The 19301-nt window shown below is 39.7% G+C and overlaps 1 protein-coding gene across 1 annotated transcript in view; it reads left to right on the top strand.

Moving 5' to 3' along the window:
• ADAM12 (ADAM metallopeptidase domain 12) overlaps positions 1 to 19301 on the top strand; it is a 188089-nt gene that overhangs the window by 118271 nt on the left and 50517 nt on the right. Inside the window, exons 6-11 of the mRNA XM_030488359.1 lie at positions 2596 to 2779; positions 7014 to 7079; positions 7972 to 8043; positions 9751 to 9920; positions 11118 to 11202; positions 16685 to 16833. Coding sequence (XP_030344219.1) covers positions 2596 to 2779; positions 7014 to 7079; positions 7972 to 8043; positions 9751 to 9920; positions 11118 to 11202; positions 16685 to 16833 — 726 coding nt within the window. The remainder of the gene's footprint in view (positions 1 to 2595; positions 2780 to 7013; positions 7080 to 7971; positions 8044 to 9750; positions 9921 to 11117; positions 11203 to 16684; positions 16834 to 19301) is intronic.

Below are 19301 nucleotides of genomic sequence, written 5' to 3'. Positions count from 1 at the left end.
GCAGTGACTAATGGAATTCTGCCTCCATTGCTGGTTCCAGCTGCCTCCCAAGTTAAATGATTAATTGCACAAGGGAAAGACAACAACCCTTATTTGATTGTGCTGATTACAGAGTTGCTGATTATCTGAGTAAAGGGAATATATTGTCCTGTTTTCCTAAATTCTTCAAGGAATAAGTCAGATTGGAAATAATTTAGAGCTGTAGGGTGTAAGGTTACTCAAATCATGGGGCGACCTGCTTGGAGGTCTCTTGTATGTCATGTATGCTATAGCGTACCCTGGCTGTAGCTACAAGGGTTGCTGTGATAAATCAGTTCTGCTTTTCCAACTGTCATCCATCATACACAGCATGCCTGTGCAATGGGTAAATAATATATCTTGCTTGATTTGCCAGGGGTACTGAGGAAGCTACAAATGAATTATCAGACCCTGATTCTTGGTTCTCATCAGTAAAGCAGGCTTTTGCGAATGCTGTTGCACAGCCATTAATATCAAGGGTTTCCAGTCTTTTACTCTTGGACTTCTAGCTATTCTTTTTAACAGTAAAATGGTCATCTCTTGGCTTGGCTGAATTGGTGCTAATGATGTTTTGCAGCAAAACTGTGCAGACAGCTTCAAATGAAAATGTCAGTTAACTGCTTAGGAGGCCGAAGACTGGAGTTTCTTCATAATATCTTGCTAAGAATAGAATAGCTAGGGCAGACTTTTCCTAATAATTTTTCTTTTTATTTTTAAATCAGTCTTTATAGTGTCATTAACTTGCTTCTGGGTCCTTCCTCTTCTTCCTTTTTTACCTTTCTTTAGCTTTCTGCAGAAACATATAGAAACACGTATCAGTCTCACGATAGTTGTAGTGTCTCCCCTTTGTTGTAGTACAGACAAAAATAAAAAGAGCAGACACTTCCTGTACACCAAAAAGACACACTAATAAAATACAGCCAGCCTCAGGCTGAAAATGATTGCTGTTTAATAGCATATATAGGCAGTATAGAGCAATTCAGAGGAGGAATTGAGGAAGAATGCCTTGGTCAATTAAAAGTTTCGTGGAATTCCAGGTAGGTAGGTTGTAATTATTGCTGATGAACCTTTGCCAGTGCTAAAGGATTAATGCCTTCATAATTTAAAGACAGGGAAGAAATTCATAATGCAGTGCACCATTCAGTGTAGTATCTAATTGTTGAATGCTTACAACACCTCATAAGCAAATACTTACCCCTAGTTTAGAAAAGAGAAATGGGTTTTAAAGGGTGCCTTTCCCTGGTTGCACAGTTACCCAACAAAACTTGATATCCAGCTCAATGTAGGAATTATCCAGGACCCTCCTATGTGGTTGGCAATGTGTGCTCAGGATGCAAGTGAGACACAGAATATGAAATTGCTTTCTCTTACAGGAATTTCTATCTGAGCCCTGTCTGTGAACCTACTTCATTCCTTCTTATCCTGTGCCAGTCCTGGTGTAGAGTGTCCTCACTCTGTGATCCTGTAGTTGAACTTATAATTACTAATTGCAGCGGTATTGTTGGAGATCATCCTACTTTATGCCATTTAGTACCAGAAATCCTATTCCATGCCTAGACCATGGACACCCAAACCACGCTGCCTGTATTTCCTCTGCTGAGCTGAAAGAGCAGACTTATGCCAGCAGCTTCCTCAGCAAGAGGGATTGGGAAGATATTCAACTTTTTGCCAACTTTGTTTTGCTGTAGCAGGTCAAAATAACTGGGCAGGACTCAGCACAAGAACTCAAGCAGGGCTTTTATTAAGTGAATTGTCTGGCATCTACATGGAGAGTGCTTTTAGTTAGGAGGCAGCACGTAAAACCCAGAGTTGGCTATGTGTCCTAGGTCTTCTACATGTCTCTTGGAGCAAGGTGTTGTATCTCTTCCTAATCCCCTCTTTCCTCTTTGCGTACTGTAGCTCAAAGTAGTGCAACAAGAGTGCTGTCATTGATGGAAAATCTTTGAGATCCTCAGAGAGCAGGTGGTATTGCTGTAAAAATTATTATTTTTGGTAGCAAAATGAATTAAACAGGAACCCACTGGTTAATATATCTGAGCTTCGTTCTGCTGCACCACTATGCAAGATTTAATAATCCCTTTCGCTACTGCAATGCCTCCTTCATCTGGCAGAATTGATGCTTGCATCAGCATTTGGTTTAAAAGGTATAATGCACACTGCAGATCATAATGAATACTTTCCCTCTGTACCTTTTCTTACAAAAGCATTTCACCATGCTTTTGTTCATTACTGTTTGCCATGGGTCCTCAGAAGCACACACATCGTGACTCCACTCAGCAGTGGTAATGCATCACTGTAAGTATGGAAAACACATAAAACACCAATATAATTTTGCTCTACAGAGCAGCACTTCAGAAACGGCAAATTTTCTTTGAGCCATTGCTTCTTTTAAAGTATAGTGTGCTGCAATAACAAATATACAGCTTTGATGTTTCCTGCTCCCCTCGACCATGACATTGTAAATCAGCGTTTTGCTTTTTCAGACTCCATTGTTATTAAAACTTGTAACTTTGTTGTAGATAAACATATGTTAGCTCTTGAAAACCATGCATCTTACTCTGTTCTTTTCTGTAATAGGGGAATTATTGTATTTGAAAACAAAAGCTACATTCTGGAGCCATTGGAAGGTGCTACAAGTGAACACAAGATCTACCGAGCAGAGAATTTGAAAATAGCCCCAGGATCTTGTGGCCACCAGCTGGACATCTCTGCTATGGGAGCTGATGACAATGACACATCGCACCATTCTCAAGCTGGCAGGGTAGGTGGATGATGCACTTTTATGTTTCTAGTTTGCTGAGCACATCACTGGTAGCATTTCCATTTTACTGCCTATCATAACTCTCTGTTACAAAGAGTCCCTACTGAGCAAAACATTAAACCATATAGTCAACTTCTGTTGACATCATGTGCTAAAGTGCATGCTTAAAATTAAGCATGTACTTACATGATTTGGTAAAGCTTTATTACTTTTTCTTGATCCTGTGTGTATAGCTTGCTTTGTACTTTCATTTTGGTAATTAGATGGCACAGAAAAGTCTATGGTTTTATATTATGGTAATATATTTTGGTTCATGTATGTTTAAAGTTGGAATTTAAGACCCCATAAGGACACTGAGCAATGTCTGGAAATGTTCTTACCCACCCAAGGTGGAAGAGAACATGATAGCTCTGATGCTTTGCTAATATTAGGTTTTGAACCTTTGCATTCTAGTAGGAAAGTATCTTATGCAGACAAAACAAATTCTCTCTGTATTACTTTACAGATATATTAATGGAGGAGGTTTTATGTAGGAAGAAATGCACTTAATGTGAAATGTGTCGAGCTAATGGAAACTGTAGAAAATTAAACGAGGAAGAGGAAATACTATAATAAGTTCATCTGCATATTGGATTTTAGGAAAGACTGGTTTAGATGTTCAGAAATTATACAATGGTACAAATCTGTGCTCAGCATTTATTAGACGTCACATTATGGGATTTATGCTTACATGTACTTTTGCATCAGGTTAATTGTTAAGGAAAGCAACCTAAATGGCTAAATCCCTGGATATTATTTATGTGGTGGAATTAAGTTATTTTACGTTTTAAGAATATTAAATATTACATCTAATACATTAGCCTCTGACTATACCATTTTATGGCCTCAATGTATTTCTAAAACTGTTTGTAGGTTGAAAGCATTGGAAAAGTACTTTTCACAATTTTATTAAACTTTCCTTCAAATCCTTGTGACTTGACTGAATTTCACTGAAGCAATCAATAGAACACTAAGAAACTGAACTAAAATGTGTGCACACAACTAGCTGATACAATCAAAACAATTTTACTGTTACCCTCATGGTTCTCACATCTTGTTGATGGCTTCAACTGTGTGCCAGAATTCACCTCAAATATCTGAATAATATTTTTGCTGTGCTTCAGTGGACATAATTATAAAACCTGTCAACAGACACATCATATGGAGAGGTACAATATATATAATGAGTATGTTGGATACTCTTCTAATGTATAAATCTTAAAAGTTGTCAAATGTAATGTGTGGAGTGAGTTTTCACATTTCAGTGTTGTCATCAGCTAAGTAGATTGTCAGGACATACTGAATAAAGATGACCTGCAAAGTATGGAGACATAAGACTGCTTCAAATTGTATTGGGTGACAGAAGTAAGCAGAAATATAGTCTCAGGTTCAGGGCATGATGAAAACTTGGTTTCTTGACAGGTCTGGGGGGAGCTTTTTGTTTGACTTTTTTTTTTTCCCCTGGCCCTTCACTCAACTGCCTACACTAAATTCTTATTGAGCAGAGCTGAAATGTGGATCAATATATCACAAAGTTAGACTAGCCTTTGGGTTAGATTTAAATATAGGTAAATGGTGGGGCAAACACTGGACTCAGCTTCCCAGATCCAAACATGAGATTTAATAGAGCAAGTCAGGTAATGTAGCAGATGTGTGCAGACACGTTTTGCCCCATTGAAGCTGGGTCTCTATAGATACTGGCTCATTTTATAACTCAGCGAACCCTCAAATTGCAGCAGGGTTTTCCAGTTGAGCTCCATTGAGATGGAATCCTACAGAAAGCAAGCCTGATGTGTAAGACTGCCCCTACAGTGTAGCATTTTCTCTGTAGCCACAAGAAAAAGCCATTTTGCTGTTGCTGGTGGACCACAGATCAGGCTGGTGAGCCGTTTGAGGCAAGTGGATCATGGAGAAAGAGAGAGGCTGCAACACCGCAGTGTGAATTCAAGCCATGCCAATTCCCGACGTACCTATAGAAGCTTTTCTTGTTGTCCCTGGCTAGATTTAATTCTATCAGGGCTTTTGCTTTCCTTGGCTGTATTATTGACTCTTCATTTTAATTCTGAAGGATTAACTTAGGCAATGAACTGTGCATTGATGCAGTTGGCTGCAGAAAGCAAGCTGAAAGAAGTCATAATTAGGTATATATTTTAAATAAATATTGTATCCAATGAAGGCACATAGCCTTTGGGCAAATCACAGGAATAGATTCGTTATGCAAGTCAGTCATGAGAGGCTTACGCTATCATATCCTGCTAGCCAGTTTCTGTCAGGCTAACTCTCTGCAGTCCAAACAGTTTTATTCTTGGTTAAAAGTAAAGGGTTTAAACTCACTGATGTAACAGAGCTTTTCTTATGTCTTTGAACCTGGATTTTCATGTATCATCTGGAAGAAGACTGGAGGCACCTTGTGGGTACACCTCTGATCAGGACCACATAAAGTTCAGATTACTTTAGACTTGTGGTGTCTGAGAGATCACAAAACAATACCCGCACGGCCATTTGCCATATGTGGCATCTCCCTCACGACTGATGTATTTTGCAGGGAGGTAAATTATCTCTGCCAGGGCATTGTAGGTTCCGCTGAAGTCTTCTGAGACATGGCAGGCCCTTTGTATTGCATCTGCTGCTGTTCCAGGAGCTGCAGGAGGGGATATGCTGACTCCTTCATGTCCTGGTTCCCAACCAACATATCACCAGGCACTGCTGATGACCTGTGTGGCAGATAGGGCATGCGCATATGCACCAAGTCTATGCACACACCATGACCCCGTGGTGGTGACAGTTGTCCTCAGTAGAGCACAAGAAGGTGACAGAGAACCCTAATACCAGCAGAAGCTGTAAGAATATCCACCTGAGCTCATTTGCCAGGCACTCTAATAAATGTAATCCCATGAATTATTTGTATCACTGATGTTTAGTTCATTAATTATGGCTTTTATTGCTTTCTCAGTTCATAAATATCATACAAATAGAACTTAATTGTTTCCCAGTTATTGTAGTATGAGGGCTGTGTGACACTATTAAATACAAGTTTGAAAGTCAGTTACTAAAGGTTACATCTGTCACTTTCCTCTAAACACAATGCTGCTTGTAAAACATTCAAAATCATTAATCAGCAGATAATAAAGAGGAACACATTGGTAATGTGAAGAGAACTTTGTGAAAGTTGGCTCAAAGGTGACATCCAGCACCGACTTAGCTTAGGGGATCACACAGTTTGCCTTGGAACAGTTTGCTTTGGAAAGCTTTAGTCATGTTTTAGGTTATAGAGCATTGGTTTACTTCAAGACATCATGGTCATTAATAGGTCATACATCTGCTTAAGCTCCTTAAATTCTGGCATGAAGATCAGATATACTGCTGAGACCTCTTTTCCAGAAACAAGGGAGGAATGATAGAATAGATGCTCAGCTGCTGTAAATCACAGAACTTTTACAGGCATTAATAGGTCACTTAAATTTAGGGTAGCAGAGGAGTTGTGCTATGGTTAGTACTATTACAAAACCATTTCATTTTCTTCAGTGATGTTTTTGCAGCTAAGCATTATGATTATTTTAGACCTGCATTTAGAACTGCAAGCTATTTTATATGAATACACAGATACAAAATGAAGTGTATGCCTTCTGTTTTTGCTTCCCCAGACACTGACAGTTCATTCCTTTTTTTTTCCTGCAGTTTTTGTTCTTGGCTTTTTCTTCCTCCATACTTTACCAATTGACCACTTGATCTCTTCTCTGCTTTACTCGATATCCCTTTATCTCATTTTTCTTATTAGCCACTTTGTCTACTGTGTGAACTGTTTGCTAAAAGTGATCTCATCATTTCTTTAAATGTGCCTTGAAAATAGCAAAGGTCTTTCTGCTAGAGATGATATGCTCCTGCGAGGAAAGATAACTCAAACATTTCAACTGCAGAGAGCTGAAAGGTTGAGAGACTTTGTACCACTTTCCTGCTTGCTGTAATCCTGGGCGGCATTTTGTAAGTGCCACATAGACTATTTGTTTTGTAGTGGATAAAAGGAAAACTTCCACGAGGACAAGGAATACAATAAAAATTTGTATGCAGTGAAATCTTCGGAAGTCTGAGATGTTGTCTATCTCCTCTTGCAAGCTCTTTGTTGGACTGAGACAGAGCTGATTCCAAAGGTCACTTATTGCAGAAACAAAATACTCTTTTCATGTTTTTTTGGCAGTACAAGAGGGAGACCCTGAAGACAACGAAGTATGTGGAGCTTGTTATTGTGGCAGATAATCGTGAGGTAAGAAACTTGAAACTAAAGAGTTATGGGAAGCATAAGTAGGAAACGAGTAGCTCAGTTCAGCTGCCATGGTATTGCCAGTAGTGTGCTTCAGACAGTAATATGATGGTTTTCAAAAGGAAAGCTTCCCTAATTAAGGCTAAGCAATGAAAGGCACTATCAAGATAGGATAACACTGGTAGTCAATTATAGAATTTCTTGCAGTACTTCATAAGGAATTTGACTCTTAAATAACTGGGATATCTGGCAGTAGTTGAAGAAAAGGCAAATATGAATTCACCGCTCAAGATCTCCTTGAGTTAGTTAAGTCTTCATTGCCATTGCCTCTGCGCTCAGTGGGACTGACGCTGTTTGGAAGGCACAGTAGGATCCTGCACTTGCTTTTATAGCAGTACTTTACCATCACATCTTTTACTTTTCTGACGGTTTGCAAAGAGAGCTTCAAAGCAAGTAACCAGAACTGGCTGTAGGAATGTTCCAGTGAGTTGAATGGCAGCCAAAGATCTAAATCTCCATTTGAGTTATTTCCCTACTTACATTTTTTTTGTCTTCTTGAACACTGCTAGTTAGGGAATTATAATCATTCTACTGCAAGAGCCAAAACAGCCAAAGAAGAGCCTTTTCTTCTTCACAAAACATCAGTCCCTGAAAGAACCCTATGTGACACTTAGAGATTTTAAAATCTTTTAATGAGAACCAGAATCCTATCCCATAGCCTGTGTTTATTCTGAGGCAGCCTGTGGTCCCATGAAGCCAACAGGAGCCTGCCAATGGCCTTTGGTGGCACTGTTTAATTCCCAAACTTCACCAACAATTCTGGCAAAGTAAGGTGGCTGTTGGGGGGAAAATATGACATTTGTGCTGCTAGTACATTGATCCTTTACCTTCCAAGTTTCAGAGACAAGGCAAAGATGTGGAAAAAATTAAGCAGAGGCTGATAGAAATTGCAAACTATGTTGATAAGGTAAGAACATGAGCATGATTTCACTTTTCCCAAACTTACTACACTTTCTGAAGGATGTTGCTGTGAAATCTGTGTTTCTACTAGTAAATTAGGAAAGCTGTCATGCTCACATCATCAGCTTTCACAGCCTTTGCCACGTCGCCTTGTCTACCCACCTTTTCAAGGAGCTAACTCTGCTGCTTTCCTAATACTCCGGTATTTCAGAGCAATGCTTCTCTCCAACCAGTAAAACCAAAGAAGTAAACTGAAATCTTTTCTACGTTAAAATCCTTCAACATACTAAGCTGTGAGCTTTGCTCTGTATGTATATGTGGGGTGCCTATATCTGTGGAAGCACTATTCCTAAGGAGATGTAGAATTTAGCTCTAGGATTTTATTAAGCTGGGAAGACAGTGAGGATAATCACATATGGAACAGCCCATAGAAAAAACATTATTATGAGGAGGAATTTGGGGAACAAAGTCCATTGCAGCAGCAAGGGATGGTCCAATTGTAAGGCCAACAAAGGGACTGCGATGTCACAGTCTATAAGATATATAGCCCAAACATGATGGCAGAATTAAAAGTATATAGTGCTTGAGTAAGCAAAAGTTGATGGCTGAGTAAGAGCAATAAGAAAGAGACATACACTGGATGGTTTTGGATTTGAGGTAATTTCTTGACAATAAGCAAGAAATCCTAAGAGTCCTCTATGGTGTTTTTTGAACAAATTAAAGTTTATTTTTGTTGTGCTGTATGGCCAGAAAAGATTAGGTGTCCAGCAGTGAAATTATAACTGAGGGAGCCTTAATTTAGCTGAGAAGTTATCAAGTGATGCTTCAAGGGCAATAACTCAAGAAGAAGCATTCTTGATTAAAAACAAGCTGCCGAAGACACCTCCACCTCTTCTGTAATTGTCGTGCTGACTTATTACTGGAGGACAGGTGTTTATATGTTACCTGCTCAAAATTAATTTTGCATATTATAATACATTTGTGTTTCATGCTTAATTTATGCTCAGCAAATGCCAGCATTATCCAAATGACTATAATGCATATAAACAAGACAGAGATCTAGTACATGCTTTTCTCCGGCTGTCAGCCAAATCTAGACTTGATCAATTCTTGAATCCTTCTTCACATTAGTCTCACATTAGAATTGTTAGCTCTGCTCCATTGCTAATGCTGCAGTGGCTCCCCTCTTGTAGCAACTGTGGCATTTACCAGTGGGATAATAGTGCTAAAATCACTTTTTTATGTGCAAGACTGGATGACTAGCTAATTTTCAGCTATGGGTTTGAACCGCAACTGTAGTACTATAGCAGAGCTGCCTCTACTTCTTCAATTGCATCGGTGCCAGTGATGGAGCGCAGCCATGGAGAGAGTCATCTGCCATAGCAAGTTTGTTCAGAAGTAAAGGTCATCTGAAGGTAGATACATCTTGAAGGAGGATACCAAACTTGGGTGGGACATAGAGAAGTAGTGTATCTCTGGATCTCTTTGAATGCCTTATGGGTATTTAGTTAGGTCAGAACTGTTTTCTGTAAGCCATGGAAATATTTTGTCTGAGTCAGTCCTATCAGATGTTGACTTTCGCCCTGAAGAAGAGACCATTTCAGCCTGTACAAGAAAGGTTCATATGCACATTATGCTTCTTTTGAAATACTCTAATCCAATGTGGTCTAAAATATGTTTTAGAGACATGTTTATATTTTCCTTTTCTCATTAGTTCTATAGGCCACTAAATATTCGAGTAGCCCTGGTCGGAGTGGAAGTATGGAATGACATGGATAAGTGCTCTATTTCTCAAGACCCTTTCACCAGCCTCCATGAGTTCCTGGACTGGAGAAAGCTAAAACTACTACCTCGTAAACCCCATGACAATGCACAGCTGATAAGGTAGACTTGACACTGCATTTAAAACCAGCCGGGATTTCAGTGATTTAGGAATAACTGTACTGAACTCTTTCCCCAGTTGCTAAGCTGTTGGGAGGAACATCTGTGCTCCTAAGGGTTTGTCATTCCTCTCTGCCAATATCAAACATTAAAGCACTTTGCAGAGCCCTTCAGCAGATGTTTCAGATGAATTTCCTTCCACATCTCTGCAATAGCCCTTTTGCCTGTAGACCCTTCCTCAATACAACTCATGTAGAAGTGTAGGTGTGTAAAAAGCTGGTAAGTACTTTAGGGTATGAATATACAAGCAGTCGAAGCTCATCTCAGTCCAAATTGTTGCTGGAAAAGGCAGCCCTGTCCTCACCCCAAATGCAGAGCTAAGGGGGCACTATGTGAAGCCTGTTTCTTAGTAGGAAGACCTCAGTAAACTTTAAAACACAGTCTAAATTGGACAATTCATTTGCATTTGTGACTTAAAAATGAAATCATACACATCATTTACCCTGCTGTTTCCTTAATTGTTTCAATTGTTGTTTCAAGTAATTGAATAAACATGCTCAAAGTAAAAGCACTCTTAATATAGTTAAGAGAAACATCTCTTTCTTGAATCAGGTATCAGTTTGATCAATGAACTATTCTTTATACTATACAGATAATTAATGACTTAGTAATTAAAAGAAGCTCTTTACTCATTACATAGATATTTTTACATTAGCTATTTAAGAATAGAGTCCTTCCAAACAGTCCCTCATGAGATGTTTGGTTATTCTCTATGTATAATACTACTTTGAAATTATTACATTCTAGGCTGTATATTATAGCAAGCAGCATATAAACTTTGCACTGCACTAAAATAACCCTTCTTTGAGCTAGAGACATAATTTTCATGTTTCTATTTCTGTTCCCAACTTCAGTCAGGGAAAAGAAAAAGGAAAGAAGGGTCCTGTTATAGCAGTAAGCCCAAAGGATGATGATCAAATGGATCTTTCTCATAGCAGGGATGCTGTCATTGTCAGTTCAGCAACTTGGCATGACTAATCTGTGCTTTTCATTGTTTTAAACCTGTAAATGTCTGGAGCTGTGACATTTGAAATGGGATCTTTGAGACTGGCAGAAATACAAGGCTGAAAATAATAGGGAGGTATCTTGGCATTGAATGGTGACGCCATGATTATTCTTCTCCTTTCCTCCCTCCTGCAGTGGCGTGTACTTCCAAGGGACTACCATTGGCATGGCACCCATAATGAGCATGTGTACTGCGGAGCAGTCTGGAGGGGTCGTCATGGTAAGTAGTAAAAGCACAGGGCTTGAAACTGGCCCAACTGGTGCGTCACGTTCTCAAGTTTTATAGTACCGTATTCTGTACCAGAACATCAGCCCCACTTGTCCCATTTTCAATCTCATTATCTATATCTACATTCAGATTGCTTGTAAACTATAGTTTCCATAGTGAAAAAAAAAATCAAAATATTACATTAAAATATAGCCTGATCTCTTTGCAAGAATCCTCTACTTCTCATTATGATTAAATCAGGTGCTGAGGTGCTGTAAAGGATGGAAACCAGAAAATGTGTTTGTTATGCACTTGGGTATACTAGTGTTACAGGCAATGTCTATCCTGAATCTTTTATTATATTGATTTTATCCTGTATTTACAATATCTCCTGTGTAAGGCTTTTTTTTTTTTCATATTTGCAGCATGGTGGTGTTACATTGCCAGACAATGAGAACAAGCAATGGCAGCATTTATTCTACCTGAGTCTCTCTCAAAGATTATTACTACTAATGCTGTTGTTAGATGCTGAGTATGATGAACATACAAGCAAACATTTTGGCCAACTTCTGGAAGTAGTTCTGGAGTTTTTTATTTCGTAATTTTTTTCTTTTTCTTAATTTTGAACAGTGCTTTGTGCTAAGGAGAGGAAAGAAGTGTTGCATTAACTAAGATCTGCGAAATACTTTAAATAAAATTAGATGTGGACTCCCAGAGCTTGCAGGCCACTGACAGGCTCAGCTGGTGACCTCAGAGCTTAACTCCAGAACAGAAAGGCAGGGAGCCCTAAAAAACTCTTAGGTAGTCTCGGAGTTCAGCCTGCACGTGCTGAAATCCTTTGTGTTTCCTACAGCAGGTGATATGGTGGTTCTCTCCAGCTCTGCTGGAAACCTCAGTTGCAGATCCTTACATGAATGAGGTGGGAGCTCAGGAACAGAACACTCAGAGTTTGTATGGTCTGAAACCTTCCAGTTCTTTAAAGCTTCATGGAGTTAACCTGCAGCCCAGGATATGTAAGGGTGGTGAGGTGCTGGCACAGGGTGCCCAGAGCTGTGGCTGCCCCATCCCTGGCCGTGTTCAAGGCCAGGTTGGACACAGGGGCTTGGAGCAACCTGCTCTAGTGGAAGGTGTCCCTGCCCGTGGCAGGGGGTTGGAACAGGATGAGCTTTAAGGGCCCTTCCAACCCAAACCATTCCAGGATTCTATGACACTAAGGCTTTTGCCTCAAGACAATCCAAATAGTAAGATAATCCCAGAGACAGTCCCTTGAAGCTCCTGCATTTCCTTCCTTCTTAACTAGAATCCAAGCTGAGCTTGTTCCACAGTGTATGGCCCCTTTGTGGTCTCTTGGACAAGCAGGCAAGAAGCCAAGCTGGGGTCATGTATTCATTCATGGAATATGTTGTATACACTCCAGATGGGGAAAATTTACAAGGTGAGCAAGGAAGCTGAGGTGTAGGAGAGTTGGAAAGAAGAATCAAATGACAGAATTTGGAGAATTCTGTCATACTAAAATTGTAGACAAGATAAAGGCTTCAGTCTCTTGGCAGCTCTAGAAGCTGAGTCTCTCATTGGTGTTTATAACAGCTTTTCGTTGGGTACATGGGCAATAGGTGCAAAAGGAAAAGGAGGAAAAGAGGAAGAAAAAGCTGTAGGAGTCTCCCAGCACACTTCCAAATCTTAGCAAAGACATATATGAATGAGGCAGATGGCCTCATGTTATCCATGTCACCTTCAGGCTAGCAGTCCCTGCTTCGGCTTTATCTGCAGTCAGAGATGCCCTTAACGACAACCTTTTTGTCCTTCTAATTTTTAGCATAAGCTTTAAAACACTCTGCAGTGTGTTTTACTGCAAAGTCAGTGCTCTTCACTCTGGAAACTGTCATTTTAAACAGAAACAGCGCAAAATAGTTCATTCCAGTAACAAAAAAACCCCAAGAATCAGCATTTCTTTAAAGTGCTCTCAAGGCTCTGCCAGAGGAGACATTGATTTGGATGTCCAGAAGAAGCTCAGTGTCAGTGTATGAATCAGGGGCCAGGCTGCAGCTTCAGTTGTGCAGGGGAACATGATGGTTCCCAGAGACTCCCACCTCAATGAACTGAAACTTTTGAGGTGCAAATTAGTTCAAGGCTTCCACAGCATAACTCTTCCAGTTCTTTAAGCCTCAAAAAGGGGCCAAATCCAAAACAAGCAAACACTCACTCCCAAAACCCAAACAGGCAGCTGACCAACCTTCCCCCCAAGTTAGTAAAGGGTAATTCAGGTGTACATAAAAAAGGGTTTTCTATATACCAGTATGCACAGAAGAAAGTTCTAAATTTGGAAGATACACACGTGAAAGAATAACCTGGAGGCTATAGTGCTCAAATGTTTCAACACTGGGCAACTGAACGTTTGGCCATCCTTATAATTCAGTCAGCCTCTTGCCCATCCCACCCTGAACACTCAGTACCAAAAAGCTTCCACACTCTGAAAGAGATAATTAATAGATTGCATGAGAAATAGCATTTGAATACAAAAACTGGAGTCATCCTTGTAATCTGATTTTCCTGACTGGTTTTGCAGTTAGTCAACCCTATAATATGATCTAAATTCTTGTCATGCCTCCCTGAGAGCCTGCCCCTCTCTTCTGTAGGGCTGAATTCTCTCGGTGATAGGTGACATCCTATCTCCCACTAATTTTAAGAAAAACTCAAAACAGGGAGAGTAGTCATCTGATTATGAGAAGCTTTTGGTGCATCAAGAACATTCTAGTTTTACTTTACTGTGATGGTTCTGTTGTGTTGTAGAAAGACCAAACAGAAGTTGACATTACAAGTCTTTGACACATGATTCAATTTTCATTCTTCTGTTTTGAAAGATTGCTCACTGAATTCATGGATTTAAAAGTAAAATATTGCACAGTTGCTGTAATGTAGTATTCTCACTCATGGGAAGTTAGACTAAATGAGAAGTGTGGAACTGAGGCACTTATATTTTGGTGAATTGCTTAAATGAAATAAAAGTATAGTTTAGGAAACTTGTTCCTACCTGCATAGAAAGCACCAGGATTGGGGCATTTGCCTGTTCTAGCTGTAGGTGATAGTATTTTATTATTTACGATTTAATCTGAATCTCAGTGGAATGAAGCAGAGTTCAGTTGAAAGCAGCTGCATGTTTTGTGCAACAGCTTATAATGGCTTAACAGTAGATGGTTGCTTATTCAGTGGTTGTGAAACTGTTTGGTAATGACTTTTACTGCTCAAGTTAACTTTAAAAGACCCTGGTGGGATAAATCAAAGTCACATTGCTATTCGTTTCTTCAGTCTTTGTGATACTTAAATGGTCTCAGTATCAAATGGGACATGTCACGGTTTGTTTTGATAATCTTCGTTTATGCTGTCTTCAAATAACCTCTTTTGCTGAGACACCACATTCCTTGTTTTAAAAACCCTCTCTAGAAACTGATAAAATTGCATTCCAAGGGGATCTGAGCAAGTAATGAGAACCGCATGGGCTGCAATAATTGTTTGCCTAGTAAAGACCCAAATTACATTTCAAATCATTTATTGCTCTAGTTCTGGAGTGGACTGTGTGAATTCTTGGTTTTATTTTTAATTGCCATCTTTAGGGGTGTTCAGATAAAGACATTCTCTGTTCGGTTAGTAGAAGAGATACTGGCAAAGTAAAGACCTGAGTTCAGTTTGTTCTCTGACTAGGTAGCTCAGTGTTTAGAGGAGGTTCTGTCTTGACCACATAGCCCTAATTTCAAGGCATCACTCCAATGTGTCACTGGTGAATTATATGGAATTATTTCATTGTTTTCTTAATCTTTGGTCCTGGATTTATTTCCAGTTGAGTGAGAGGTTGTGCTCTCAATTTCATTGAATTCTCTAAATATTTCATAAATTACTATGAGTACCAAGATAAACCAATCTGTATGTGACTAGTATCTAGATAAGACATCTCCATAGGTAATCATTGTGCAGAACTATGTATTTCTTTGATTATTACAGCTTATTTTGCTGCAGAGATTTACTCTTGTTTCTTTTACTAGGGCAGATTGTACAGCTTCTTTCAGCAAACAGGCATTTTAGAATATAACTGCAAACAAACTGGATGTCACAAGAATTGTATATTAAGATTTTAAAATTCAGGAAAAGCTAAAAAGAGATCCTTTGTTAAAAGATAAAATTCTTTTGAGTTTATTCCCAGTGCAGAAGGAGTAGTTTCTTGTTTTCAGTATGACTGCATTCTCTTTTTGATTTTGTTTTCTGTTTAGGAAGTGATTTATTAAAGACATTAGCACAGACAGATGAAAGAAGAAGCTCTTAAATCTACCCCAAGTCAGGTATTAAGGGCTTCATTAACATATAGCTAGTGTTTTAGACAGTTTTACCTTTCACTTGCTTTTAGTCTGAAGGTTGGCTTAGATGATACTAAAAGAGTTATTTAAACTGAATATATTCATATGTGCTTTTAGAGCAGGCAGTGGTACATAGTCATTCCATTTACTGTCTGATAAATAGTGGATCATGCATTTATATTACATGTTCATACCTTTAGGGGAAGCTTTCATATGAGTACAGTGGATTTTTTTTTCCCCTCAAGGAAAATGATCAATGTGGAAAGGTCTCTTACTTGTGGTTAAGCCAAAACATCAGCCTGTAATGAGATCATGCAGTCAATTTCTCAGAAATAATTGTTCCAAAAATCAGCACTTCAATGCAGATTAATGTTAATATTTCAATTTGACACTTGGAAGATTTAGAATATTCATAGGTGTTGATAAAAGACCATTGAAGATTTCGACTTGCTTTGTCCTCTTCTTGTAAAAAGGTTTTCAAAGGTACTTGGTTTTTTGTACAAGGCTTGTGAAATCTTGGACTTTCTGATATTAAAGAAACAGTCTGAAGAATAATAAAGAGACCAAGTGAAATCTCTTGCTGCATTTTTAATTTACCTTTTGACATGAAGGATCTTCTCACTTTTCCCTCATCACACTCAGCCTTGCCCATAAATGATCATCCTTTCCAACACTCCACAGCCAGGTGACTGGTTTCTGCCACTGCCATGTCCTGGGGGTTTGGGGGATTTGTTGAGCAGGGAAATTTTAAGCCCTAAATAAAGAGGTGGCCCAGATGTTCAAAGCTGCCCAATGGTCTCCAGTGTCTAATGTAGACAAGGCCTTTCGTGATGTGATTTAGTGGTGGACTTGACAGTCCTGGGGTAACGGTTGGACTTGATGATCTTAAAGGTCTTTTCCAACCTAGGTGATTTTATGTGCTGGGGAAACTGGGTGGTCAGGACAGATAAGCTGTCCTGAAATTCCCACTCTGCATTTGGTATATGTGGATGAATTTAAAATTGTGTCCATTTAACAACAGTGCAACTACAGCTGCTAAGTTGATAAAACATTCAAAGGATAAGAAATAGGACTTACTTTAGAGGGAGAATGTGTGTTCTGAATTGTTTTTACGTGTGGATTTGACTAGTTCTTTTGGTATTTTTAAGGATCACTCAGAAAACCCTCTAGGTGCAGCTGTCACACTGGCCCATGAACTGGGACACAACTTCGGGATGAACCACGATACATTGGAGAGGGGCTGTAACTGCAAAGCGTCTACGGATAAAGGGGGTTGCATCATGAACCCCTCTACTGGGTAAGTGCGAGGGTAAACACTGGGAAGTCACAGTTGGAGTGGAAAATTTTTACTTTCATTTTGGGTTTCAGGAGCATTTAAAAGGTAAAAACTAAAAAGCCTTTTCAGTGCCTGTCAAATCTTCTCACAGTTATCCTCCTTGAGGTGAAACAATTAAACTTGTTATCAGAGCACAGCATGTACCGTTGTACCTTTCTATTTCTATGTTACCAGCATGAGAGATAAAAATGCTGTAAGCAACTGGTTAATTAAAAAAAAAAAAAGAGTTCCACAAAACTGCATTGCAAATGTTGAATGAGAATTTCACCTTCTCTCATCTTGCCAACTGAGTATTGGTCATGATAGGAAGCAGCATCCCAAGGCCAAGACTAAGATGAATAGGAAATAAAGTAATGCAGTAAATATATTATTAGACTCTCTGTAAAGCCTTTTTCTTGTGTGGAGGAGGTTTTCAGTTTTGCACAAACTTTTGCATTTCACTCCTTCTTTTAATCATGTAGCAGCTTTAGAACGTGAGCAAATTAAATCTGCAAGGTCACTGGGGTTAGGACTGTTCAGTGGCCAGAGGGAGATCTTCCAAGAAAAGATATAAGGCACCATGGAAAATAAAGCCAGTGAACTCATGATCATCTCCCTAAGTCCGTGCTGAACTGTTACTCTGCTGATGATAAAGGCACTATGCCAATGGAGAAGCACAGTGGTTTTGTAGACACAGAAAGTACAGGCACTGTGACGAGGGTAACTAATTACAGCTTGCTTCTCTGTGTTGTAAAGTGCTGGTAGAAACTGAATGATATATGAATGAATGTGTTCTCCATGTCCATATTCAGACAAGAACAGATAGGATTAAACTGAAGTAAGAGACTCACCAAAGCTGTGTGATGGGAAGTGATGTGCTGGGCCGGACTGCCCACAGAAATGTTACTGACTGTGACTGGAAGCTGGTAAGCAGCAGTGGGACAAATATCTGTCAGCAGTGTCTTGTAGGTACAGCTGGATTTGTCTTAGGGCAAGAGGATGGTCTAGATGATCTTCTGATGTCTCTTCCAGCTCCAGCATTCTCTGTGTGTGCTTAAATTTCATCTGTTGCTTAAAAATCTCTTCTGGGAATTGTGATCAGCTCAACCTCTGCCTTCTCCGAGACTGCATGTTTCTGGGAAAGGAGGAGAGCAATGTGGGAGAGGCCAGGGAGTACTGGGCAGGATTTCTCCCTGCTGGTCAGCCTAACAGCAGCCTTGGCGTTTCTTCAAAGGCATGCTGTCACCCTCCTTAAAGGCAGAAAAAGGGATTCTGGCCAGAGGCCAAGCACAGCAAGTTAAGAGACAAACAAAAGAGAGTTGTGTGTGTGTGGAGGAGAATGAGAGAGACTTCTACACTGTGGAAAAGAAAAATAACGGCTCTTCTGAAACAATAGGTAGTAAATATCCATATGGAATTGCATTCTGCAGCATGTCAGGGCTTGGGTGCACACTGTGAAAACCAGCTGAAGTTGGAAACTGGGCTTTGAGGTGAGGTGATGTGAGAGCTGGTAAGGGGTGGGGAGACAGGTTTAGGCTCTGAGCTCCTGACAGATGTGTGACAGCTTTGGTTGTCTAAGCTGAGTTACTGGTTGGGCATCCAGTTACACCACTTCTGGAAATAAATAGATGCACTCAGGACAGAAATGTCTAGGCACTTCCTGACCTCAACTTGTGAAGATGTCTCTAATGTGAGATTGGATAGTTCTTCCTGCTTCTGCCTTCTGCACCAGAGTCCTTTGGGTGTATCTGAAGCTTCCTCTATGCTGGGTCTGCCAGTCATAGAATCATCATTGAAGCATAGAATGGTCTGGGTTGGAAGGGACCTTAAAGATCAAAGTTGTACCAGCTCAGCATGTTCCTCAGATATGACTCCAAGCAGCTCAGTTCACTTTATGTTGGGGTTTCTGTAGTACCTTACAAGTTAAAGGCTTTGCTTCCTTCAGCAACCCCAGCACCCCATCGGTGGGACAGTTTGGGGAGGGGATCATCAGGTACACTTCAGCTTTGTAATGCTGCCATTGGATTTTTACCAAACTTTATATCAAACTTGTGCCTGAGGAGGAGCTGTGGCATTCACAGGACTGAGTTGGCTGTTTTGTTTGCAGTGATTATTGATTTATAAATGGAAATTTTAACATCAGGTTTCTAGCCTCAGGCTTTACCTTCATACTGTGCTGTCGATCTATAACAAGTATTCTGGGAGAATTCTTTATGCCTTAAGCCAAACTGCATTTTACCAATTAAAAATTAATACTTTGAATATTTACCCAACACCTGACCAATAACAATATTCCTCGGAGCACCACTAGTCAAGGAACTGAAGAGATTTTGGCTCTGGAAGTACACGTCTGTTAAGGGAGGGCCAAGTGAATATTCCCTATCTGAAATGTACTCTTGGAATAGCAAAACAAAGGGCATCCCAGGGTAGGTACAGACATTTAGAGAGAT

The sequence above is a fragment of the Strigops habroptila genome, chromosome 5 (genome assembly GCF_004027225.2).
Source record: "Strigops habroptila isolate Jane chromosome 5, bStrHab1.2.pri, whole genome shotgun sequence".
NCBI classification, from domain to species: Eukaryota; Metazoa; Chordata; class Aves; order Psittaciformes; family Psittacidae; genus Strigops; species Strigops habroptila.
Note: the sequence above shows the minus strand (reverse complement) of the source record. Positions and strands in the feature narration are given on the sequence as shown.